The following is a 27,435-nucleotide window of genomic DNA, read 5'->3' as shown; positions in this document are numbered from 1 at the left end:
TCAATTAGGGTCCAGTTAAGAAAGTACAAACCACATAATCATTTCAACAGAGATAATTTAATATAAAATAATTGTTTAATCAGAGAGTTGGAAAGGGAAAAAGGAACCCTGATGTTTCACAGGAGTCATAATAACAGAAATAAGCTAGTGGCCCAGGACTGGGAGAACAGAGAGAAAGATGGGATGAGAATTTAGAAGCCTAGCGGAGGAGGCCACCGAACTGGGGTCTCAGAGTAGGGCTTGCTGTTGAGGGCTTTGGAGCTCATAAGAGATTCCTGCAAACTGGGACCCCAGACCTCTGGGGAGTGCTGCCAGCTGGTTGGTATCTCAAAGTGGGTGTGATGAAGCTGGCTCTAGAAATGTGGGAGGGAGACCTGCAAAGTGGAACCAACTGCTGCTGCCAGAGTGGCGCCCCATCCCTGAGGTAATGCTGAAAGGAACAGGATGCAAACCAGAAGGAGTGGGTCCTTCACGTTTCCCTTTAAATCCCCCTATAAGCAGTATCTACAGAAGTGAGCTGGTAAATCACAAATGAGGCTATTGAAGCCCAGCAGGAGCACCACAGGCAGAGTATAGCAGGGTAGGCTGGAAACTGCAAGAACCTCACAAGGGTGGGTGTCTCATGTTAAGTTCCAGCATTATTGGGATTGTTGCTCCATCCCTACATTAAAAGAAATTCCAGGGGCTTCCCCGGTGGCGCAGTGGTTGAGAATCCGCCTGCCAATGCAGGGGACACGGGTTCGATCCCTGGTCCGGGAAGATCCCACATGCCGCGGAGCAACTAAGCTCGTGTGCCACAACTACTGAGCCTGTGCTCTAGAGCCCGTGAGCCACAACTACTGAGCCCGCGTGCCGCAACTACTGAAGCCCACGCACCTAGAGCCCGTGCTCCACAATGAGAGAAGCCACTGCAATGAGAAGCCCGCGCACCGCAACGAAGAGTAGCCCTTGCTCGCTGCAACTAAAGAAAGCCTGCGCGCAGCAACGAAGACCCAACACAGCCAAAAATAAATAAATAAAATTAAAAAAAAAAAAATTCCATTGTGCCTAAATTCAGGTCTAGCTAAGTTTCCTGGGCCCCTTCTGTTTGAAGTTCTGAAGGACAGTTATCCCTGATCACCACTAGCAGACTGATGGATATGTTTCTTGTGTGCCAAAGCCCCCAAGAATAATTCTAGATGTGTGTGTTTGCTCTCAACCCCACCTACCATTTTCTTTGAATTTCTTAAGCCTTCCTAGGATCTTTTGAAAAGACATGTTTCATATTCTTCTGGGGACAGACTCTTATACAATTAAAAGTAAGTCATCCTATGTTATTTTGCAGGAATTTGCAACCAAAATGTTTAAAAGTTCTCAGAGAGGCTGAAAAATGTCATCACAGACACTTTCTGCATCATCTCTTGATTAAAATTTCTGCTAGGTGCACCATGGCCTCTGCAAGTGACATTGCCAACAGGGGCTTGAAAGAAAGTGCAGAAGGTTTTTAGTTAGAAAGAGGTAATTACTTTATGCTACAGAGTACTGTATTGTTAAAATATGCACATACAATTTTACCCTAGCTCGAAAAAGGACCCCTGTCTAACGTTAAGGATTCAGACTATGGTGTCATATTAAGTGAATTAAACATCTGTCTCTTTTCTGGGAGAATAATTTCCCTGCATATAATGTGCCTTTACAACTGAGTGGGAATATTTGCACAGCACTAATATAGTTTGCAAAGAAACCCACAAGGTCATGTCTACACCGACGATAACATTTGCTCTGTTTACAAACCGTAGGCAGGTGAACCTCCATCGGGTTTAATGAGGTTCTCCCAGTTACCACTCTGCAGAAATCTGGGCTGCTTCTTCCAGTCATTCACTGCCTCACAGAAAAAGGTGGCTTAGAAAGTCTAGACAAAGTCTTTGACTTATTTTTTGACATGTGAAGATGCACCCTAAAATCAAGATTTTGCATTGTAAAAAGTGCCCAAAGCCCTCTGTGGAACAAGGTGGATTCAATATAAAGAAATTCATAAATAATTATATTCTAAAGGCTAAGTAGATAAAGATCTGTTCTATTTGAGAGAACTGAAGCATTAATCATTAAGGGTTTTTTTATTGTTTTACCTTCTGCTTATCAATCTTTTACTTCTCGATTAAGATATCTGAACTATTCTCACTGGCAGAGATGCATGAGTATATATATGTGTGCATATGAGAGCAAAAGGGAGTAAGCAAGAATAAGAGAAAGATCCATCAGTGTGGTGTGGTAGCATTTACTCAGTATTTATGGTCAGAATTCCTCATTCATTCATCAATCAATTGATATTCCATTATCATATTATAAGCTACGAGGAACATTAGGACATAAAACCATACTTTCTGCCACTATTATGAGATATTATAAGAAGTGGTATAGGAGAGACATTGGATACAACAGAATTGCAGAGAAAGAAGACAGTACCACTTCCTGAGGCAGAAAGAGGCATTGAGGGAAATTCCCAAAGGAAGAGATACTTGAGTCCAGCCTTAGAGAATGAGTATGATTTTAATGAGTAGGTAAAGAGCACGGTATGATGAAGAGAGGAAAGCCCCAGGACACACAAGTAATGACAGAGTTCTTGTTCAGATGGAGGCCAAGATGCATGAAGAAGAGCAGTGAGAGATAAGCCCCAAAGAGAGGCTACTTCCCGAGAGTGGAGTGTCTTTAAAGCTACATTAACAAGGCCCCAGTGTACCAGAGGCAATAAAGCAGTTAGATGAATGCAGGCAAAGGGAATCAGGGAGAAACTGAATATTGTGAGACTTCTCAGTGGATGGTTATTTTAGATTTTTAGGAGGTTAAAAAGATGTACAGAAGCAATGGAAAGGGAAAAACATAGAAGATACTTCATTCTTCATTTTTTATAAATTCTGGATTCTTCAGCCTGCTGTCCTTGGAGTCCTTTCATTTGCTGTAGTGGTGGATGGCCTGAGCCTTGAAGCCTTTGTCAGCTGGTTTTGAGGTCAGTGTTGATGGTATGTTACCTCTTCTTACCATATGCCTTTCTTTCCTTATTCTTTTCTTCTTTGTCTGTTTTTATTATTTTTACTTTTCCTGCCATAATTTTAGGATAGTTTGGATACAGTTCTTATCTGACCTGAATTTCTGATATAGCACCATTTTCAAGCATTCTGCCACCCCTCCTAAGAGTGTGTTTGCATGTTTCTGATCATAAATGCTGAGTTATAGTTCAGGCTATATGTAACACTTGTTACTGGGAGCAGGAGAGGTAGTCTGAAAGGAAGTTAGGAAGGGAAACAGACTACCTGGTAAGGGAACAGGGCAGAATGAGGCTTAAAAGACAGGTGAAAAGATATGGAAAACCAGTTTAGCATACCTCAAAATTTTGCAGAAGGCTAGCGCCACAAAGTGATTTAATTCTGAGACTTGGATGACAGTCCAGGAAATGAGATGCTACGTTAAATGGTAGACCTAATTGGTGTGGGGGAAGAAAGAGCAAATTCAGTTGCGATGAGCTTAACTTGCATCTTTCAGAAGGCCCTGGTACTCACATAGTACAAGAGCCTCAGCTTTGCTGAATCTTCTATTCCCAGTCAAGAATTGAGTCTGCATTTGCTTAAGCTGAAATCAGTACTAGAACAAAATTGAATGTGTGCCATAAGTTTCAGTTTTTCTTCAAGGAGGCAGGAAGGCCTGGGGTGTCCATCAGGGACACTTGCCCCTTCCTTGATGGAGTGCCCACTTTCTAGGGAGCTAATGCTCTGAGTCTAAGGACCTCAGACCTTCTGAAACATAAAATGCAGTCTCTTTTAAACATCCATTAGCAGCTGAAGCCTCCTGTTGTTACTTTCTCCTCTTCGGTTTTCCTTGAAATTGGAATAGATTTGTTAGCCAATTAGGATAAAAATCAGCCAATTAACTAAATCCCTATTAACTTCTCATGTCTAAGGGCAGGGATGAAAGGAAAGGATTCTTGCTCCATATATTAAGGCTTCTCATGTCTCCTGTTTGGCAATTGCTAAGTATGACTGTTTCTCTCCTTTCTTACAAGGGGAAGGCTTATCACCTGCATTTTATTCCTGGGTATGCCCAGATCATCAGCCAAGAAATTTGGAAAGTGGGTGCAAGGAGGCAGATAGTCTTTCTTTATCATTCCCACACTGAAAACAGATGTTATAAGACAATTAATCTCAGTTCATCAGAATAAAATTCTTGGGAGGATTAAAATTTGGCCCAAATAAGCAGTCTTTAATTTTTTTTTTTTTAATTTTGCAAGTACTACCTGCTCATTGTGGAAAGCTTGGAGCATATGAACATAGTTGCATATACATTAATATTTGCCTATAATTGCACTATCCAGAGATAACTTCTATCCACATTTTGGTTATATTTCCCCACCATTGCACATTGCTTTATATATTTGAAACAATATTCTATATAAAAATTTATGTTAATGACTGCATAAATATTCTTTATGCGGATGCACCTTATTTATTAAAACTTTTCCTTACTATTGTTGCATATTTAGATTGTTTTCAGTGCTTCATTATTATAAGTTATGTTCAGGTGAATATCTTTATTCACAAAATATTCTTGGTTTTTAAATACAGTTTATGGTTTCTAAAGTAATGATAAGTGTGGACTCTCTTCTGGTAAAGTGGGAGGTGTGGCCTGGTTGCTGGCAGTGCCTGTCAGAGGCCACATGTTGGTCAAACCTTCATGGCCTAGGGTCTGATACACAGATTCTCAAATCAAGAAACAGAATATTCTTGGTATGTCCACAGATCATCTAGTCCTTGGGACTTGCTGATTCTCATGAACATAGCACAGGATGATGAATAAGTCATCATGGTAATCTACTTTATAATGAGGAAATTGGGAAACCCACTGCCAACCACTGCCCCCGATAGCTGAACTCTTTCTGTTTACCATCTAAAACAATATTTTTCTTTTTTGAGATTAGAACATTTAGGAATGTTTATCTGAGGTTTGCTTGGTGAACAAGGAATTAGAACAAAAGAAGGTGGATAACATTGAGGGCTATAGTGAGTTCTGGTGAAATATTGCTACTCCCACCAAGAAACGCCTTTCTGTGCCTCTCTCATGTGACAGGGCAGGAAGAAAAATGTGGATGTTTTTTTCTCTGTTTTATTCTTTCTTATCAACCCTTTGGTTGATATGCTTTTCTCCTTTGATCTATCATTATTCAGGTCACCTTGCTGTAAATTTGTGAGACCTACTTTCTCCCAATATATGTTAATTTTATCAGCTGTTTTTTCTTTTTCCAATTTTTATGGTCTATGAGCAACCTGCATTGGAAGCACCTGGGTTGCTTGTTAATAATGCAGATCCCTGAATCCCACACAGATTTATTTAGTATGAGGTCCCTAATCAGCTCTTTTGACAGCATTTGATTGGTGTGTTTACTTAAAGATCAAGAATCAAGGTGAGTGAGATCACATGGAATTTAAGGGTTGCAGGTTGCTTGGCTTTGAATCCAGGCCTGACTTATTACTGGCTGTTAAACTTAACCTCCCTGAACCTCAGTTTCCTCACCTGTTAAATTGGGATAATTCACATTATGAGTCTGTTGTGAGGATTAAACTGGAACAGGGCCTAGAATTGAGGTAGCACTTAATAATAAACCATTAGGCCGACTCTTCATTTATAGCATCCTATAAAGACCTTTGACCCTTTAACCATCTTTCCCTGATTCTTTTCTTTTCAAACATTAAGCTAGTCCCTTATTTCCTCACTGAACCAATATTAACTGAGTGCCTCCTATGCTCATAGCTTCTTGCTATTCCCTGAAATTAACACTTCATCATTACACTAAGGCTCCATTGGTATATGTCCATAGCTATCAGTAATCCATCACCTCTGATTAATTCTGGACTTGGGTTTTGCTTCCTGCTTTCCAGGAGATCAAAGAAATGTAGAGTTGCCTCCTTCTGAGAGAAGGGGGTGTACATTCTTCTGTTTGGTGATCCAGACTTGGCACAGGGTCTTTTTTGTTGAACTGCCAGATTGTTAATGAACTTCTGTACCGCTATATCAAAAGTAGTGGAACTGAGTGTTCTGAGAAAATGCTTTATAAGCCTTAAAGTGTTGCAAAAGTGAGGGCTTTGCTGATTTTTATTGATTTCCCAATGCATAGACAAAAGCAGGAAATGATGGCCAGAACTGGAGTTGAGACTCAGGCTGCTTACAGAGGAAACTTTTAAAGATCTATTCACTGCCGATTATATTTCTGACTGTATATTTCTGATTATATTTCTGAAAGTCCTTGCTAACTTTCCTAGGCATCTGAGCCTTTAAAACTTAAATGCTCTTTTAATCTCCTGTCACTATGAACTGGTGTTTCCTCTGGGCACTTTGAGTTCTTCTCCACTAAGACCAGGGAGCTGCCAACAATAATGAGGAAAATTCATATTCTCATTATTCCCAAAAGATTTTGGACTTTAATGCCTCAAGCCATTGATTTGAGAGAACCTTCTAAGCTGGATCAGTCTCAAAGAATTCTTCACTCAGATCAGCATGAATTTCTTTTGCTGTGTTGCCATGGATCTCCTGGAGAAGCCATAAGTTGGAGCATGGTTTATTAAGGACTGCACTTTGCCTTAAATGATGATAAAGGAAAAGGCCAGCCTTCATGCTATCTGTTTGAGCAAGCATTACAACAAAGATCTACTCCTTGTACTTAGTACGTGAACCTGAGTTGTACTGCCAGGAGAGCAAAATTGTACTGAAATGCAGAGACCCTACTGACCAAGAAAATGCTGGTCATTGTAAGCATGTTGCAATTTAAACATGAATAGTTAAGAAATTAGGAATGTGTAACAGTTTACAAAGCACTTTTACATTCATTATAACTGAATCTTTGTACAATGCTCTGTGAAAATGAGAAATGTCTTTAAAGATGGAAACATAAGTACCAGCATGGATAGGCATTATTTTATGTTCTAAAGCCATATTGACCAATGTCATGGTCTCCTGTGGTGGTACCACTTTACTTCTTTTTCCAATATGATCATTTGATGCAGCCTTCAATCTACCTTCCATGATTGGTACAAGAAATGGATCAAATTTCTGTCCCAGGCTATACTTTTGAAAGTTCAGAGCATACCATGTCCATGGACATAGAAATGAATAAAATGCTTCTCTGTCTCCTCACTGACTGACTCATGAAATTCATTTATTCCTCTTCTTACTGCCTACTGCAAGTCTCCTCACTTATCTGCTTTCTTCCTTTGATTTTTCATCTCGAACCATTCGTTTTTCTTTATTCCTTTTGGTAACCCAAATTTGGATTTTTGCATTGATAAGAATGCCATCATCAATCCCTAATCGTGTCTGGTATTCATACTCAACAACCTAGATAGTTAAGACTGTATCCATAGGTTTGGACTTATCTTCCCACTTCATTTGGGGAGAGTGATCAGACATTAAATACACATCCTGAGTAAATGCCTGATACTGGGACTGTCACAAAGTAGATGTACAGTAAAATGCAGTCCTCCTACCCCTCACCTTTTGTCTCTTCTTCCACCAGTGTATATCAAGTCTTGACTACTTTTTATTCTTTTTTTAAAATTCAAACAACATTACCTATGAATTTATTATATACTGGGCACTGTGCATAACAATGGTGATTTAGAGACAGAAGTCTGTTTTCAAAAAATTTCCATTTATTAGGAAGACAGACATGTACAAAATTGCAACAAGATGTATTAGAGTAAAAGAATTCCCTAGTTGCACAAAGATGGGTGTGAGATCCATGAAAACACTGGAGAGTGGAGGGAGTAACAGATAGGGAAAGCTTCCTAGAGAGGCCTCTTTGACCTTCATCTTGAAAGATGAGAAAGTGTTGTCTGCATGGGCTATTGGGAAGGGCATTCTAGGCAGTGGAACCACTGTAGGCAAGACATGTTAGTGGAACTGCAAAGGGCTTCATAAGGCTGGGCATGTTAGGGAACCAGCTGGTGAGAAGAATCAAAATATCAGTAAATCCATTTCATTGCTGGTGTCTTTTCAAACACAAATGCTTTTCTTTAAAATTCCCTTAGTAGAAAAATCTCAAATAAACAACCTAATCTTACATCTAATGCAACTAGAGAAAGAAGAACAAACAAAACCCAAAGTTAGTAAGAGGAAAGAAATTATAAAGATCAGAGCAGAAATAAATAAAATAGGGATGAAGAAAACAATAGCAAAGATCAAGGAAACTAAAAGGTGGTTCTTGGAGAAGATAAACAAAATGGATAAACATTTAGCTAGACTCATCAGGAAAAAATGGGAAAAGGCTCAAATATTTATTGATTTCTAATTTTATTATTAGAAATGAAAAAGGAGAAGTTACAACTGACACTACAGAAATACAGAGGATCATAAAAGACTACTACAAGCAACTCTATGCCAATAAAATGAACAACAAAGAAGAAATGGACAAATTCTTAGAAAGGTACAACCTTTCAAGACTGAACCAGGAAGAAATATAAAATATAAACAGGCCAATCACAAGTACTGAAATTGAAAGTGTGATTTAAAAAATTCCAACAAACAGAAGTCCAGGACCAGATGGCTTCATGGGTGAATTCTATTAAACATTTAGAGAAGAGTTAACACCTTTCCTTCTGAAACTCTTCCAAAAAACTGCAGAGGAAGGAACACTCCCAAACTCATTCTATGAGGCCACCATCACCCTGATACCAAAACCAGACAAAGATACCACAAAACAAGAAAATTACAGGTCAATATCACTGATGAACGTAGACACAACAAAATACTAGCAAACCAAATCCAACAACACATTAAATGGATCATACACCATGATCCAGTGGGATTTAACCCAGGGATGCAAGGATTCTTCAGTATATGTAAATCAATCTATGGGATACACCACATTAACAAACTGAAGAATAAAAACCATATGATCATCAATAGATGCAGAAAAAGGTTTTGACAAAATTTAACACCCATATATGATAAAAACTCTCAAGAAATTGGGCACAGAGGGAACCTACCTCAACATAATAAAGGCCATACACCACAAACCCACAGCAAAAATCATTCTCAATGGTGAAAAACTGAAAGCATTTCCTCTAAGATCAGGAATAAGAAAAGGATGTCCACTCTTGCCACTTTTATTCAACAATGTTTTGGAAGTTCTAGCCGCAGCCATCAGAGAAGAAAAAGAAATAAAAGGAATCCAAATTGGAAAAGAAGAAGTAAAACTTTCACTGTTTGCAGATGACATGATACTATACATAGAAAATCCTAAAGATGCTCTCAGAAAACTACTAGAGCTCATCAATGAATTTGGTAAAGTTGCAGGATACAAAATTAATACACACAGATCTCTTGTATTCCTATACACTAAAAACAAAAGAGCAGAAAGAGAAATTATAAACAATCCATTTTACCATTGCATCAAAAATAATAAAATACCTAGGTATAAACCTACCTAAGGAGGCAAAAGACCTGTATGCAGAAAACTATAAGATACTGATGAAAGACATCAAAGACGATACAAACAGATGGATAAATATACCGTGTTCTTGGATTGGAAGAATCAACATTGTCAAAATGAATATACTACCCAAAGCAATTTACAGATTCAACACAATACCTATCAAATTACCAGTGGCATTTATCACTGAAATAGACAAAAAAAAAATCTTAAAATTTGTATGGAAACAGAAAAGACCCTGAATAGCCAAAGCATCCTGAGAAAGAAAAACAAACTTAGAGGAATCAGGCTCCCTGACTTCAGACTATACTACAAAGCTAGAGTCATCAAAACAGTTTGGCACTGTCACAAAACCAGAAATATAGATCAATGGAACAGGATAGGAAGTCCAGAGGTAAACCCATGCACTATGGTCAATTAATCTATGACAAAGGAGGCAAGACTATACAATGGAGAAAAGATAGTCTCCTCAACAAATGGTACTGGGAAAACTGGACAGCTACATCTAAAAGAGTGAAATTAGAACATTCCCTAACACCATACACAAAAATAAACTCAAAATGGATTAAAGACCTAAATATAAGGCCAGATACTATAAAACTCTTAGAGAGAAACATAGGTAGAACACTCTCTGACATAAATTGCAGCAATATCTTTTTTGATCCACCTACTTGAGTAATGGAAATAAAAACAAAAATAAACAAATGGGACCTAATTAAACTTAAAAGCTATGCACAACAGGGGATTCCCTGGTGGTGCAGTGGTTGAGAGTCTGCCTGCCAATGCAGGGGACACAGGTTCGAGCCCTGGTCTGGGAGGATCCCACATGCCGCGGAACAACTGGGCCCGTGAGCCACAGCTACTGAGCCTGCACCTCTGGAGTGGTGCTCCACAACAAGAGAGGCTGCGATAGTGAGAGGCCCGTGCACCGCGATGAAGAGTGGCTCCCACTCGCCGCAACTAAAGAAAGCCCTCGCATAGAAACGAAGACCCAACACAGCCAAAAATAAGTAAATTAATTTAAAAAAAAATTTAAAAAAAAAGCTATGCACAACAAAGGAAAACTTAGACAAAACGAAAAGACAACCCACAGAATGGGGAAAATATTTGCTAATGAAGCGACCAAGAAGGGATTAATATCCAAAATATACAAACAGCTCATGCAGCTCTATATCAAAACACAAACCCAATCAAAAAATGGGCAGATGATCTAAATAGACATTTCTCCAAAGAAGATATTGAGATAGCCAAGAGGCACATGAAAAGATGCTCAATATCACTAATTATTAGAGAAATGCAAATCAAAACTACAATTAGGTATCACCTCACACTAGTCAGAATGGCCACTATCAAAAAATCTACAAACAATGCTGGAGAGGGTGCAGAGAAAAGGGAACCCTCCTATACCATTGGTGGGAATGTAAGTTGGTACAACCATTATGGAGAGCAGTATGGAGGTTCCTTAAAAAACTAAATATAGAACTACCGTATGATCCAGCAATCCCACTCCTGGGTATATATCCAGAGAAAACCATAATTGGAAAGATAAATGCACCTCAATGTTCATTGCAGCACTATTTAAAATAGCCAAAACATGGAAGCAACCTTAATGTCCATTGCCAGAGGAATGGATAAAGAATGTGTGGTACATATATACAGTGGAATATTATTCAGCCATAAAAAAGAATGAAATAATGTCATTTACAGCAACATGGATAGACGTAGAGATTGTCATACTGAGTGAAGTAAGTCAGACATAGAAAGACAAACATCATATGATACCACTTATATGTGGAATCTAAAAAAAAAAAATGGTGCAAGTTAACTTATTTATGAAAGAGAAATAGAGTCACAGATGTAGAAAACAAACTTATGGTTACCAGGAGGGCAAGTGGGGGAGAGATAAACTGGGAGATTGGTATTGATATATACACACTACTATATATAAAATAGATAACTAATAAGGACCTTTAGTCAATACTCTGTAATGACATATATGAGAAAAGAATCTAAAAGAGTGGATATATGTATATGTATAACTGATTCACTTTCCTGTACACCTGAACTAAAACAACATTGTAAATCAACTATACTCTAATAAAAATTATTTTTAAAAGTTCCTTAGAGAGATTTCATCTTGAACAATCACTTCATGAATTATCTTTTATAGGCCTAGGCCCTGTAATCAGGTGTTGTGCTATGTTCAAGTTTCTGCTCTTGAGGTGCTTGCTTCTACTTAGAATTTGATATTAATGAATTTGCAAAACATTGAAAAATATAACCATGTGTAATTAAATATGAAATTATGTGGCATCTAACCAGCTTCTCTAGAAATCCAGAGGGATGACTTAACCAGTAAAGGATGATTTATGGAGGGATTGGGATTTAAATTAGGAATTGTAGGATGTATAGGATTTGATAGGGGAAGGTCAAGAGAGAAAAGAAGATAAATGTGGAATCTAAAAATTCAAACTCATAGAACTAGGGAGTAGAAGAGTGGTTGCCAGGATCTGAAGAGTGGGAACATGTAAGTCAAAGAGCACACACATACACTTATAAGATGAATAGATTCTGGGGATCTAATGGACAGCATGGTGATTATAGTTAACAATTCTGTATTGTATACTTTAAATTTGCTAAGAAAGTAGATCTTAAGGGTTCTTACCTCAAAAAGAAAAGGTAACTATGTGGATGTGTTAATTAACTTGGTTGTGGTAATCATTTTACAATGTATATGTATATCAAATCATCACATTATACACCTTAAAAAAATCATGTTGTACAATCTAAATGTATACAATTTTTATTTGTCAATTATACCTCAGTGAAGCACAGGGGAAAAGAAGCCCAGAAGTAGGAATGAGCACACTGTGTTTTTGAGGGTATGGAAATGAAACAGCATGATGTTCATCCATTCATTCCACAAACTGTATTGAAGGACTCTAATATGACAAGCACCGGGTAGAAAATAAGACGCAAAGCAGACAGCATGGTCCTGTTTCTTCTCATCCATCCATCCATTTATCTATCTATACATTTGATTAGTAGTTGTTGAGTTGTTGAGTGTGCCAAGGATTGGAATGGGAACTGAGGGTGTAATGATGGCATTGAATCAGAGCTCTAGGGCTACAAGACAACACAGATCTTGAGTAATCTAATCCTGACCATTGCTGTGCACTAAATTCTGTTGTGAACCAGAGATGTAGCCTATTTTCCAGTCATGGTTCTTCTGTGTCTGCTCAGCTCTCATATCATTTGTAATGTGGAACTTACCCTGGAGTTGGGGAATTTAAGGAACTGCTGCAAAAACTAAAGTACATGGCATTGGGAACCTGGATTAGGCTAGCGGTACCTCGGTTGGACAAGAATCATTTGAAAGCAAAGAATTCACCCAGATTTGATCTTTGATAAGATTTTGGGGATGATAGAGATCTACAGTTAGTGAGATGCCTGCATGTTTTATTGCCTGCTAATAGGAAGCATGTTGATGCAAAAGTCAAATAGGAAAATTAAGAAGAGAAGTTAAATGTGTTGGTAGAAGTCACTATGTCAAAGAAGCTAAATCTAGCATCTCAACAGAAAATAAATGCAAGCTTATTGGACAATCCATCCCAGTACAAAATTGGGAAAAGACCAACAGATCATTTGTGTGTTTTTGTTCCCTGTTTAGTGACCAATTTTATTGTGTTTGGGCCCCAAGACTCAGGGATAGCACAAAGATTATTTTTCCTGATGTAGTATGAAGATAACTGAACCCTTATTTTTGCAAATGGTAAAGAAAATGCCTTAAATACATGCCAAAATCAAGACAGACTGGAACGGCTGGAGATTTCTCTAGGATTACCCAAATGTGAACACTGAGAAGTTGTAAAAGGCGACTGATCTCCACATACATCTGAGCAGCAGGGCTTTCATCATTTGCATACTTTTGCAATTTGTATAATGGTAATTTTGTGCACACATATAGAGAGAGTGAGAATTAGAGGGTGACAAACAGAGGGAGATGTTTACATACTCAAACAGATATGGATAAAGGACACTGTATTTCAAGATATCCACATGTTTTGCAGGATTTTAAGTGTTTCACCAGATGTTTGAATTTGTAGGGAATTGTTGTCTAATAGCGTGTTGGTGAATTTTTCAGAATTTAACACAGTTAAGTTCCTAGAGTCACTAATCCTAGCAAGTTTCCCTGGAGCATGTATGGTCCTTTAGAGGTAGCAGGGAAAGAGAGCAGGCTTTTTGATCAGGAAGCCTGATCTTATAAATGACCTTAAATGGTAACTATACTCAAAACAATATGGCACTGACACAGGAATATAAATATAGGTTGAATAATCCAGAAAGACTGGAAGCAAATCTAATGTATATAGAAACTTAATATGTGATAAAAGTAACACTCAATTGGTCACAAAAGATGGTTTATTTAATAAATAATAATGGCATTATTCAGTTTATATCTGGGAAAATCTTAGACCTCAGATTGTGGTCTAAGTATATACAAATTAATCTCTGATAGATTTTAAAAATAAAATTGTAAAAACTATAACAGTAAAAATATTTTTTTAATATTTAGGAAAATACATACACTCTAGTTGGATATGCAATATTAAATAATAGAGAAAACAGAGAAACCTTATGCACAAAAAGATCGATAAATCCAACCATGTAAAATTTAAAAATCCCTAGATAACCAAATACCAAAAATGAGCTTAAAAGGTAGTTAATAGGCTAGGAGAAAATGTTTATAGCATGTGACAGAGGGCTAATATTTCTAGAATTCAAATGATACATAAAACTCATATGAAAAACACAAATAACCCAGAGAAAAATACATGAAGAATAGGATCAGAAGAGAAATGCAAATAGCTAATGAGCATATGAGAAGATACTCAACTGTGGCAGTAGTTAAGAAATGCAAATTAAATCAGTGAAATCCTATCTTTCCTATTAGATTGTCATAAGTAAATAAACAAACAAATAAATAAATAACATTCAGTGCTATGGAGATTATGGGGAAGTGGACATACCACACATAGCTGATAGGAACATAAATATTTATAGGGTTTCCCTGGTGGCGCAGTGGTTGAGAATCTGCCTGCCAATGCAGGGGACACGGGTTCGAGCCCTGGTCTGGGAGGATCCCGCATGCCGCGGAGCAACTAGGCCCGTGAGCCACAATTAATGAGCCTGCGCGTCTGGAGCCTGTGCCCCGCAACGGGAGAGGCCGCGATAGTGGGAGGCCCGCGCACCATGATGAAGAGTGGCCCCTGCTTGCCACAGCTGGAGAAGGCCCTCGCACAGGAACGAAGACCCAACACAGCAATAATATAAAAATAAATAAATAAATAAATAAGCAAATATGGTTAAGAAAAAATATATATATATAAAAAATATATATTAAAAAAATATATTTATAGACACTGCCAGTATCTTTTAAAGTAACCTGGCAGCATCTATTAAAATAAAGCATGTACGTACCTTGACTAAACAATACTACTAGTACAAAAAGTATATGTTTGAGGTTATTTATTGCAGCATTGATTTTCATGGTAAAATAAGATGGAAACAATCTTAATGTCTTTCATTTAGGAAATGGTTTAGAAAAGTAAGGTGCATTCAAACTATGGAAACTCTGTAGCCTTACACATGAATGAGTAGCTCTATGAAGGATTGACATAGAGGACATTCATGGTATATTGTTACTTGAAACAAAAACTATTTTTATAAATAGAACTTCCTTATGTGTATAGGTACTTGAATGTGTTTGTATGCACATAGTGAAAGGTGTTGAATGATGCCTAATAAAGTGTTCACACCAATTACCTCAGGGATGTCATTGGAAGGAAGGAGGGTGAGATGATTACCTCTTGCTTTATATGCCTGTGTATTGTTTCACATGTTACCACACATGCATTACTTTACTTCCTTTGTCTGTCTTGTTATTTCTTTGTTTTAGAGAAAAGAACTGATTTCAAATTCTAGTCCCTCTACTTACTGGCCAAGTGACCTTGGAAAGTCATATAATCTCTTTAAGTCTTATTTTTCTCATCTACAAAGTAACAGTAATATTATGTCACAGAATTGTGGGGAGGATTAAGCAAGATAAGATATGTCAAGTTCCTAGCACAGAGATTATGGTGACTGATCAGCAAATGAAAACTCCCCCTTCCTTCCTTTCACTTCACCTTCTGTTGATGTGCTTGCAGGGATGCAAGCCAGTTAGCATATTAGAACCAATCCTAAACAGGAGGCTGAAGCTGCTGTATAAACAAATAATCCACCAACTTCCAAAAGCTAAATTAAAATTATTTTCTTTGTAGATAAAACCATCCTGGATGACCCATATCACTGCTAACTCCCTCCATTCATCCAGACGTTGAGAGTTATAGATCCAAGAAATAATTTCACATGGTTCATTAAAAGTATGAAATTGAGAGACCAATCCTATGACCTAGGCTGCTCCCTGCTTTGAATTCAGGTTGGGTTGTGTGGGCATCTGAAACCTTCCTCTCTTCCGCATCCTGCCTGGAGCCTTTACCCTTTTCATCTCTGGAATGTTATGGTGGTGGGATCACAGACCTGGTGGCCACACCATTCCCCAACATTCCCTCACGGGACTCCTTCTCCAACATTCATTGAATACTTGTTATAGAAATGACATTATGCTAGACCTTTTATAAGCATATTCTCACTTACCTTCCCAACAACTCTGTGAAGTATCATCTTCACTTTACAGATGCAGAAACTAAGGCTATAGAAGTTTAACCCCCTGCTCAAGGTTGCATGGTAAGGATATGGTAGCTCATGGTCTTCCTCCTATGTAATAAAAACTCTCCAAGTTGGGGAAGTCAGAAGACCCAGTGGCTTAAAATCTCCCTGCATAAAAGTTATTCTAATTCCAGCAATAATTTGTCTCAGTTTCTAGAAAAACTTTAGTCTTTTAACTAGTTATAAGACTTGTATGGCTTGCAGTTTCTATTCGTACTTTCAGGATTAATTCAAACGTCTCCTCTGCTAGGAAGGCTGATGCCATCACTTGAGGAAAGGGTCAGGATCAATTTACTCCTCTGTCTCCACTTAGACTTTAATATTCACACACCTTAATTATAACACATGTTTTATTATAACATGATTTGTTAGCTTGCCTGTCTTCCCACAATTAGAGGTCTTCATTAGAGTGGGAACATTTTTAAAAATTTGTGCATTAAAAAAAATCTGTCTCATAGGAGATATTCCATTAATTTTTTAGGTGAATGCACAAATTAATGATTATGTATTAAGTAATATATTTCCAACCCTTTAGAGATTCCCAAGTGAGAGAATGGGAAGCCCTAGTTAGAAGCCCTCCATGTAATATGAATCAGAGTTCCAACAGTGGAAGAGGAATTGCAGCAAAAGAGTTATTCAAAGCCAGTTCCCCCTATGATATAAATTTGAAATCAGAAAGGGGCCAAAAATTCTGCAACAGTGAGTATTTCAAACATGCTAATTAATAATGGCTCAAAGTGGAGATTTATTAGAGTTGAGAATAGGGAAATGGACAGTAAATCAGCTCTGGTGAGGAAAAGAGCAAGGAAAAGATATGAGTTCTTCTTTTAAATGTATTCATATGCTTTATAACCCTATAGTAGAGATGGCTATATTGAAGCAGAAGCCTTTATTTGTAAGGACTGAATTCACTGAAAATATGTTTTATGCCAGTATTCATTTTCCCAACTTGCAATTGCTTTCCTTTGGCCGAAAAGTTGGGGACTTAGTTTATTGCTTGAAAGCTAGAAAAGATTGCCTTAGCTGAATCTCTTCATGAAAATATTCCTTGCTTCAAATGATTACTTGTAATGCACTAGTTGCATCATAGGAAAATGCTATTTTATTGGAACATATATTGAAGAGAATAGTTTTTAAAACATTCAATTAGTTGTGCCTTTGAGATAGAATTTAAACAAACCCAAAGCAATAGGATTAAATTCTCATAAAAACCCAACTGTTGCTTAGAAACCAATTCTTTTCCTACTCAAACTACTCCAAGGGTAATCAAGCTCACTCTTGGCTGTATTCCAACCAAGGCTTTTAATTCATAAATCAGACCATGGTACTCCCTTGCCCCAAATTCTCAGTTGCTTTCTAATACATTAGAGTAAAATGCAAGTTCCTGTCCCTGGTCTTCCTGGCCAACCTCATCTCATCTCACTTTTCTTCTCATCTGGCTCATCTAGTTCAGGTTAACTTTCTTCCTCTCCACTCTTTGAACACATCAGGCTCTTCTCTGCCAAGACCTGCTCCTCTCCTCTGCTTTGGATGCCCTCTGCCCTGCCACTCTTCAGAAGCAACTCCTCTCGGTCCTTCCAGGGTTTGTTAGATGTCATCTACAGAGGAATTATTCCTGGCCATTCTACCTAGGTTATCTCCCCAATCCATACTATATTCTATAGTTCATTACTGTTTTAATTGTTTCTACAGCATACTTGCAAATAGTTCTAATTACATAGATATGCGTATATAAACTTGGAGATAAACACTATCCCTCATATTCCCTACTAGACTGCAAGATCCATGAGAGCAGGAACCATATCTGTTTTATTCATTACTGATTGTCCAGAACTGATGGCAGTGCCTGGCACATAGAGTAGGTCCTCAGTAAATATTTGCTGCATGAATTCTCAGTGTCAAGCCTAATGTCTGGCACATAATAGGCTGTCAATAAACACTTTTTAATTGAGTTTGTCTTGTTTCCATAGGATTTAGCAAGTCACATAAATTGCATAAATTAATTCCAAGTGTCAAACTCCTTGCCATAACAGCATGGTCTGTGCAAATTCTGCTGAGATGACAAATGACAATTCAGGACAAATGAACAAGGAGGATGCCTAAAAGCTCAGACTGATTTTGGAGCATTTTCTATAGGATACAAATGTCACTGAGACAAATTTTAACTCAGTATCAAACTTGATCCCTCTAGTTCATTGCTCTCTCAAACTATTTCTTATTTTAGTAGGAGCTTTTTTGGTTTTGTCTGAGGGTTACCATGTGTTAATAAACTAAACTTGAGCTTTTTGTTCCACTGGTTTTTGAATAAGCAACTGATAGGTTTTGCGTTTTCCAAGGCTCATGTTTTAAGTAGCTTAAATCAGTCACTGAGCATTTTCATAGCTCACTGGACCCAGAGCCAAGAGACCATTGGGTTTTGTGGTTTATGGTCACAATGACAGCATTGCCACAGGGAAATGTTTTGGCAAGATAACACATAGCTGTGATGCAGCAGTTAAGTTCCATTGTTTAGGCTCTGTGAAAATTAATTTGCAAAAATATCCAAGTCTGGTGTCTGTTTTAGGTTATATGTAAATTAAAAGATTGTGTGAAAAGGATTCTAGAGATGGTGCCATTCAAACATTTCAGACCAGTTGTTTACTAATTAGGGTAATTCTCACTCAATTTTACTTTATTTACATTCACATTTTTTCTCAACAATAAGTTGTATCAGTCAAGCTAGAAAAAGACACCGCATTAGCTAGTAAACCATAATAACTGATGCTTTTTAAAAAATGACAGAAAATTTAAAAATTTGATTTATTGGGACAACCATAGGAATTAAGAGAAAAACAATTCAGCAATGATTCTCTAAATTTGGAAATAAAAGCAGTGCCATAGCATTCTACAAAGTCATTTCATTCCCAGGGGTGACATGGGGAGTTTATAAACCTGAAGGATCAAAAATATGGAGCATAGTTACGTATTAGGATCGTGGAGATAACAGAGTTCCGCACAAATGCAGAGGGAGAGTTTCCTACTCTAAATCTTGAAGCCTTAGTTCATTTGTCCAGCCTTGCTCTGAAGGTAAAGTCTACTGGCTCACTCCCATGCTCTAATAAGTATGGGCACCCCATGCTTCTGTTTCCACAGCCTTCCTCCTATAGCATTTCCCTAGAACCTAGATTACATGACATTTGTAGACCTATTCCTGGTCCCTTTTGGCACCTAAGGTCCCTGGACTAGATTTGCACCTTAATTATTGTCCCAACACATAACAATGATTCTAAGAGCATTGACTTCTTTCATCTGGACTAGAACCTTGCCTAGTCCAGCTCTTCATGGGCAGTCATCCCCATTAGCTCTCCTTGAGGTCCTGCAGATGAGACACAAACACATCTTATCTTGCCTGAATTGAAGGCTTTTTTTTTACCCAGCTATAGTTGAATGGCTTTTTAAAAATCCTAACTTTATTTGGGATGATTGATATTTAAAGCAGTTTGATTTAAACCTTTGCACTTGAAATTTATTTTAACTGGAGACTAAGCATTAATGTTACTCTTGATCTACCAAAAGAGAAATGGTAGCAAAAGTCTTACAATGGCCATAACAACAATTTAACTCTGAAACTCTGACTCTAATAACCTGCTCATGTATGAAGCCTGCTGGGGTGGAAGGGATTTAGAGCACTGTGAGTCTTGAGACCTGGGTACAAGTCCTTACTCTGTCCTTCTCTGCCTCTCCCTGGTTGTGTGGCCTTGGGTTGAGGACTTTATCTGCCTTTATGGCCTTAATTTTGTTTATTAATTTAGATTAGATGACCACTAAGGTGGCTTCTATTTCTGAAAGACTATTAACTTACAGCTGATTTAAAATGAGCAATCCAGTGATGAATAAACTTTGATACCTCTTCAGGAATGGAGCTAATGAGGGTCACAGCTTAGCAAGGAAGAGTGTTTCTCAGTTATTCCTCAATTGTCTAAGCAGGTGGTTAGAACCAGACACACAGGCCTCGATAGTGAAGTGGGTATATAAAACCCTGAAACTATTTGTCATAAAGAATGCCATGCCCAATAAAAGCAAATCAGATGTTCACATAATATTTTTGCTGTTTGTGTTTTTATGGGGGTACTTTTGGGGTGTGAAGTTTATTTGTAAAGCACAGAAGCATCTGCCCACCCATGTTGCCATATAATAGCAGTCTGGCAATCCATTTATAGGATTTGATTATTTTTGTTAATAATTTTCATGGGAGTATATGAAATGCAATATGTATCATCTCTTACTATGTTTATTATGAATCTGCCTTCCAGGGAAGGCCCCCCAGGAGATCACAGATGGCCTGATTGTCAAAGAGGTTCTTGTCTCACAGGATTTTAAAGATAAAGGGGGCTGTATTAGTTTCCTATTGTGGCTGTGACAAATAATAACAACTTAGTGACTTAAAACAACACAAATTTATTATCTTAGAGTTCTGGAGGTGAGAAGTCTGAAATGAGTCTCATGGGGTTAAAATCAGTGTCAGCAGGCTGGTGTTCCTTTTGGAGGCTCTAGGGGAAGAATCTGTTGCTTTGCCTACTCCAGGTTGTAGAGGCCACCTGCGTTCCTTAGCTCATGTCCCCTTCCTCCATCTTCAAAACCAGTATCTTCTGTCTTCTCTGACCTCTCTTTCCATCCTTAAATCTTTTCTCTATGTCTGTGATCCTTCTACACCTCTCTCATTAAAAAGACACTTGTAATTATGTTGGGCCCAGATAATCCAGGATAATCTACTCATCTCAAGATCCTTAATTTAGTAATTTCTGTCCAGTAACTTTTACAATGTAAGGTAACACATGCACAGGTTCTGGGGTTAGGATGTGGACATCTTTGGAGGGGGCCATTATTCAGCCTACAACAGAGGCCATAGAGACCAACCAAGGCCCAAAAAATAAATTACTATCTAAGGGCACACAACTAATTTGTGGCAGTGCCATGACTGTATCCCTGGCATCCTCACATCTGCCATGTTTATGTGCATCACTGAAAATCACAGGTAAGAACATGCACTGATGGAGGCTTTATTTTTATAATAAACTTGAAATGATTGAAGAATAAGTATAAAATTAAGTCAGTGATTTTAAAAGAGCGTTTTAGAGATGATAGAAGTTTATGTTTTTTAAAATACATTTTTAATGCAAGAGCTTCCTTAAATATTATAATTTTGCTAGGTCATGGTACCTTCTAAAGATAAAGTGACTTGCAGAGATAAAATAGCTTAAATAATGATGGGAAATGAAATTGCCAAGGAAGCACATGTACATATTCTTCTATCTACTTCCCCTTCCCCTCTTCCTCCTTTGCTTTCTCTCTCTGTAACCCTGGCCATTGTTGCCATTTTGAAAATCTGTTATAGCTGGAAAGTCAATTCAAACTTTTTAATTAAAGGGGGTGGATCTACCAGAGGCTTATTGCCAAGGGGTTAAACCAAATTAGGTTATTTGCCATATTTCACAATGAAGCTCACTTTATTTTGGTGTTGAAACATTCTTCTAAGACTCTAAGGAACTTGTTTTTTATCACTTCTGCCCAATAATTGCCTGTAACAATTAAAAGGGTTATAGAATTTTGAATTTAGATGGGACTAGACATACCATCCAGCCCAAAACTTCTCTCTTTCATAGTATCTTTGGCAGGTATTTGCCATACTCCTCTCTTGCTTCAGTTTTCTCCATCCATGACATGGGAAGGAATAATGGCTGCTGTAAATTAAAGGTTGCATTAAATTTGAGTTCCTGAGAGGAAACGTACATTTGAGAGTGTTGTGACTTTATTGTTAGGCTCATCTTCTGTAGGAATCACTCCCTGTTTCCACTTCCACTGCTGCAGGCTTTGGTGCCCCTCATCTAGAGTTTCATATACACTTGACTTAACCTCATATGTACCCCACCCCCAGTGTGGTAATTGTTCTTACATGCATCTGCCTTCTTCAAAATTCAACTTAACCCAATGCTGGACATGCAATAGGAGCTCATTGGACTGCTGATGGATGCTGTGGATGGATGATTGAATGATGATCATACAATCTCAGAGGCATATAAAGGACACATGGATCTAAAGCCTCAGTAAAGATACTGAGGGGGCAGGAAAATGTTGAAGATACAGTCGCTGATCTTCACTGATGTAAAATTAGTAGGTTCGTTACCCCACTGCTCTGCTAACTTTTTTAAACAGAAGAAAATAGGACTGGAAATTGTCAGAAATTTATTTTAATAGATTATTTAATGTGACACTGAAAATGAGTGGATGATTTCCCTTTGGATATTTGCACTCAGCACTCAATGCCATCTTTTTCTGCTTATCAATGAACGCATTCTTCAGCTGATGGTACATTAAATCAACTTTCCAAGCTCCTGTCTGGCATTGATTGGGGGTCATAAAATAATTCACTACCTCAGTCTGGTCTTGGCAACCAGCAGAATAAATACCTTATATATGTTGAATGCTACTTCTTTGAAAAGCTTATAAAACTTTCTATCGAGAACAAGGTTGATTCCCATATCATTCCTGCCAAACAGAAAAGCAGAGCATCAGCTCAGGAGTTGTTATATATTTAGTGTACCTCAATATGAAAAGATGATGTGGCTGGACTATGCCATCTTCTTATTAAGTCATTAATGCTAGCTATACCCATCAAAGAGACCACAGAGTCAATGGGTCAAAAATAAATAAAATCTGATCTTAAGACATCATGAAGGTAAGAGTTAGAGAAATTGACCAAGATTCAGGCCAGGAAACTGCCATAACGACACTCAAGGATCTCTATGTGTGGGAAACATTGGATGGCTCTCTTTGATTTTATGACTTGTGTGCCATAGCTCTTTTTCCATTGTTTCCCCAGCCTGATTCTAAAATTTCTTTCTGTTTCTAGTTCCTTCTTTCTGGGGATTGGTGAACTCAGCTTGGAATCTTTGCTCTGTGGGGAAACGACAGTCGCCAGTCAATATAGAGACTAGTCACATGATCTTCGACCCCTTTCTGACGCCCCTTCGCATCAACACTGGGGGCAGGAAGGTAAGCAGCCATGTTGCTTCCATCGTGAAGTTGAGGACAGGGAGAGATGCTGATTCTGAAAGCCAGCCTTCCAGACCTTGATCTCTGTGATGAGTTTGTCTTTCCACCCAGGAGTAATATCACAGACCTCAGGCCTATTGCCAGCAAATATAATTATGTGTAAATCATGCTTTTTCTCTCTCCCTAGTCAAACCCTCATGCTTCTAATTACTTCTTTGTATTCCCTGGATGTTGCCTGAAGTCCTATCCCTTGGTAGCTCATGAAAGAAAGTTAGAAAACAGCATTGCCTCCTCTGCATATCATGCTGGGAAAATTCTTCCTCTCAGAAACCTCTTTACTGGGGCTTCTTTTAACCTCAACAAAGTGAAAAAAAAATTTTAACAAAAGTAAAATCAGACATTTATCATCCTGGAAGGAAAAACAAACAAAAATCACCTTAGATGATTTATAGGAAAATCAATAATTAATTTTACTATGGCTTGCTGGCTAAGAATCATAGCTCCTGCACAGAAACGCTGAACTATGCTTCCCGATTCTCACATCAACATCCCTTCTTCCCTATCCTTCCCCCATAATGAGCTCCTCCTTAATTTGTGGAAGAGCATAATGTCCATGGGGTTTCCTCATCACTGGAATCTAGTGTTTGTGTTTTTTTGTTTTTTTTTTTTCTGGTTTATCTCTATTTAGCTACCCTTACTGTTGAGTAGATTGTTGAAGGTGGAAAAAACACACACAGAAAACTGTGTTTGAACGTGATTTAGCTGTTGTGAACTCAAGAGGAACGGAAAATCATTTGTGTGCAAGAAACTGGGGTTAAAATTTGGATAAATTTCACTATTGCTGATGCCTGATTCTCCAGGGGTTGGGCTCCTTGGGCTCTGCTTTCTACTCCCCTTATGCAGTCTGTTCACCTTAATTACCACAAGTTTGTAAGTAATCTTTTCACCTTCTGATATATTGTATTTTTTTCTTATCACATAATTTTCACACACACATTGAAAAATCGAATGACCCATCAAAATTTTGTTAGTGACTTTGACTCAGGTCACAAGGCAAGTTTTAAAGGATCTTGCATGTGATTGAGACTATTTAGCTAAGTAGTGTTTGTGTGCTGTTTTAAATATGACTTGGGAAGCACTTTTGTAAAAAGGTCCTATATAAGTTCATGATGTTTATTGTTCTGATTGTATAGAAAACTAACCTACCTTAATTATTGTTCCAATTGCAGTTTTATTTTACAAACCCTAAAAGGAACTTGACTTGGGTTCTACATATACCTCTCTCTAAAAAGTTGAATCATTCAAATCAAGTCATGAGCATGTATAGGTTCACTGACCAGTATATAAAAAGGGCAAATTGCAATTTTGAATATGCAATCACTCTTTCTCTCTTGGAGAGGGTGATGGAGGATATAACTGTATCCTAGGCAAACTGAGAAATGAAAAAAGTAAACACACACAAAGCAGAAGGAAGGCTGGTACCTGAATTCCAGAAATTACCTGAAAGATGGCCAGCAAGGCTGAAGCACAGAGACCTAAGAGGAGTTGGTGAGGAGATAAGGATGGAAGAAGAAGGCAGAGGCGAGATCCTGAGGCCATGTTAAGGAACTGAATTTTTTCTTAAGAGTATGACAAGGATTTAAAGCATTATTAGGTAAAAAGTACATAGGGAGTGGGATGGAAAATGTAGCAAGCTAACACAAACAGTGAATATACAAGTTTCATTTTCCATCAGACCATCTTAGAGGAAAATCTTGATGTGAAAGAAATAAAAAAACTAATTCAGGAAAGCTCTCTAAAATTTATTGGGAAAGAAGAGAATGAGAGATAGCTGGTGTTAAAAATCATTCATAAGTTATGTTATCTTTTGGTGTTTTTTTGTTGTTATGTGATTTAAAAAATATATTTTTAATTTAGTAAAGTGTACCTGATCCAAATCAATTTTCAAATGCTTTGGAGTTTGGAATTTTGGAAACATTTACTTTTGATGGTATAAATATTTATATCTGGCATGCTTTGCGTTGTCAGCTGTTTGAAGAGCTGAGGACCGTTTGATGATTTCCTTTGCATTTGTTAAAGGTGGAAAATATAAAATATAGATGGTAGTTGGATAAACTAACTGATAATGTAATGCCTAAACTTGATAGACAATAGCTAAATCATGTTTGCAATCTATTAAAAGATGGTGTTTAATGAATTGGAGATTTATTTTGGAAGTAAGGATTCAAATCACTGGCTCTGAATTTAGTTTTTCCTTGAAGAAATGTGTATCCAACTTAAAAGGTTTAAAAACCTCTCTGCAAGATTAGGAGGTTTTGTAGAATTTGGGAAAGCTGCCACATTTTGAAGTCTGAGATCAGCTGGGTATCAACATGTTAAATGTATCCCAGTCATTATGTGTTTTATGTCACATTTGTATCCATGAACATTATTCCTGCTCATTGTTAAATGTACCTTATTTACAAACCCACGAAGCAGCTCTGCTGCAGTACCTCACTGTGTTACTGTGTTTGTTTGAACATATTTGATTTGGCATAGAGCTCAGATGATGAATTACAGGTTTTGTTTGTTTGTTTGTTTATTTGTTTTAGCATGAGGTAGAGCTGAAATTCAATGTGAACACAAGACTACAAAGGGTAATAATAGATGAGAATCAAAACATATGATGTCTTGGATATAAAAAAGGATATTTATTTTACAAACAATGTGGTTTCTTTTACCTTTTAAGATGCTTATTTACAATGATAATTTTTAAGCAATTTTTTTTTTTTCTTGAAGAAGAGTACTTTTTATCCAGTTGTTAATATCTGACACATAGGACAAAATCCAAAATAAGTGTACTTTCAAACAACACTCATATATTGTTGCACTGCATATGGATATAAGAATCCTACTTTGGGAGAAATGTGGCCAAGATAGAGGAGTAGGAAGACCCTGAGCTTACGTCTTGCCATGGGCACACCAAAATTACAATCATTTACAGAGCAACTATCTACAAGAACAACCTCAAGACTAGCTGAAATATTTTCCGCAACTAAAGATATAAAGAAGGAACTGCAATGAGTTGGGTAGGAGGGGTGGAGACATAATATAGTCAAGACCCACACCCCTGTGTAGGCAACCCATAAATGGGAAGACAATAACAAATGCAGAGTTCCTCCCCAAGGAGGAAGGGGACCAAGCCCCACATTAGGCTCCCTAGCTAAGGGGTCCTGCAGCAGAAAGATGAGCCCCCAAAATGTGTGGCTTTGATGGTCAGCAAGGCTGACATATTGAGAGAGTTGGAAGGCTTTAGGAAATAGAGACTCTGCTCTTAAAGGGTGCACACAAAATCTCACATGCTAAAGGACCTAGGGCAGAATCAGTAATTTGAAAGTATCCCAGATCAGACCCACCTGCAGATTTTGGAGAGCTTCTCAGAGAGGCAGAAGGAAATTGGGACCCACCTTGGAGACACAGACACTGGTGGCAGTGCCTGGGAACTTGTTCTACCTCAAGGACACTGGTGCTGGCAAGCACCATTTTAGAGTCTTCTTTCTATCCTATTAGTGCCTGGGACTTACACACCAACCAGCGGACCAGCACCACGCCAAGACCATCCCAGACCCCACAGCCAGCTGCCCTAGGACCTGGCTTAGACCACCAGAAGGACAGCACCAGCCCAGGGACCCCCCCCACCCTGATCCATGCAACCAGCTGTACTGGGAACTGGCCTAACCCACCAGTGAGCCAGCAGCCACCATGTGAAGCAGAGCCTGGTGGCCAACCAGGCAGAATGCAGCCTCACCTACCAGCATTCCCACAGTAGTTGGTCCTGCCACAACAGAAAGGCCCATGCAGCCAACATAGGGGGCACTCCTAGAGCATATAGCTGTGGTAACCAGAAGAGAGTGTGCTGGTAGGCTCCATAGGACCTCTCCTACGTGAGGTCACTTCTCCAAAATCAGGAAATATAACCAAATTGCCTAACACTGGATATAAATACAGAGAATAGGCAAAATGAGGAGACAGAGAAATATGTACCAAAGAAGGAACAAGACAAAACCTCAGGAAAAAATTTTTAACAAAATGAAGATAAGCAATCTGCCCAATAAAGAGTTCAAGGTAATAATCATCAAGATGCTCAGTGAACCCAGGAGAAGAATGGATGAACACAGTGAGAAGTGAAATAGAATTAG

The 27,435-nt window shown here is 38.1% G+C and overlaps 1 protein-coding gene across 1 annotated transcript in view; it reads left to right on the top strand.

Moving 5' to 3' along the window:
• The window catches only part of CA10 (carbonic anhydrase 10), a 604,800-nt gene that overhangs the window by 225,241 nt on the left and 352,124 nt on the right, over window positions 1–27,435 (top strand). The window contains exon 3 of the mRNA XM_059907353.1: window positions 23,115–23,257. Coding sequence (XP_059763336.1) covers window positions 23,115–23,257 — 143 coding nt within the window. The remainder of the gene's footprint in view (window positions 1–23,114; window positions 23,258–27,435) is intronic.

Source organism: Balaenoptera ricei, chromosome 20, assembly GCF_028023285.1.
Source record: "Balaenoptera ricei isolate mBalRic1 chromosome 20, mBalRic1.hap2, whole genome shotgun sequence".
NCBI classification, from domain to species: Eukaryota; Metazoa; Chordata; class Mammalia; order Artiodactyla; family Balaenopteridae; genus Balaenoptera; species Balaenoptera ricei.
Note: the sequence above shows the minus strand (reverse complement) of the source record. Positions and strands in the feature narration are given on the sequence as shown.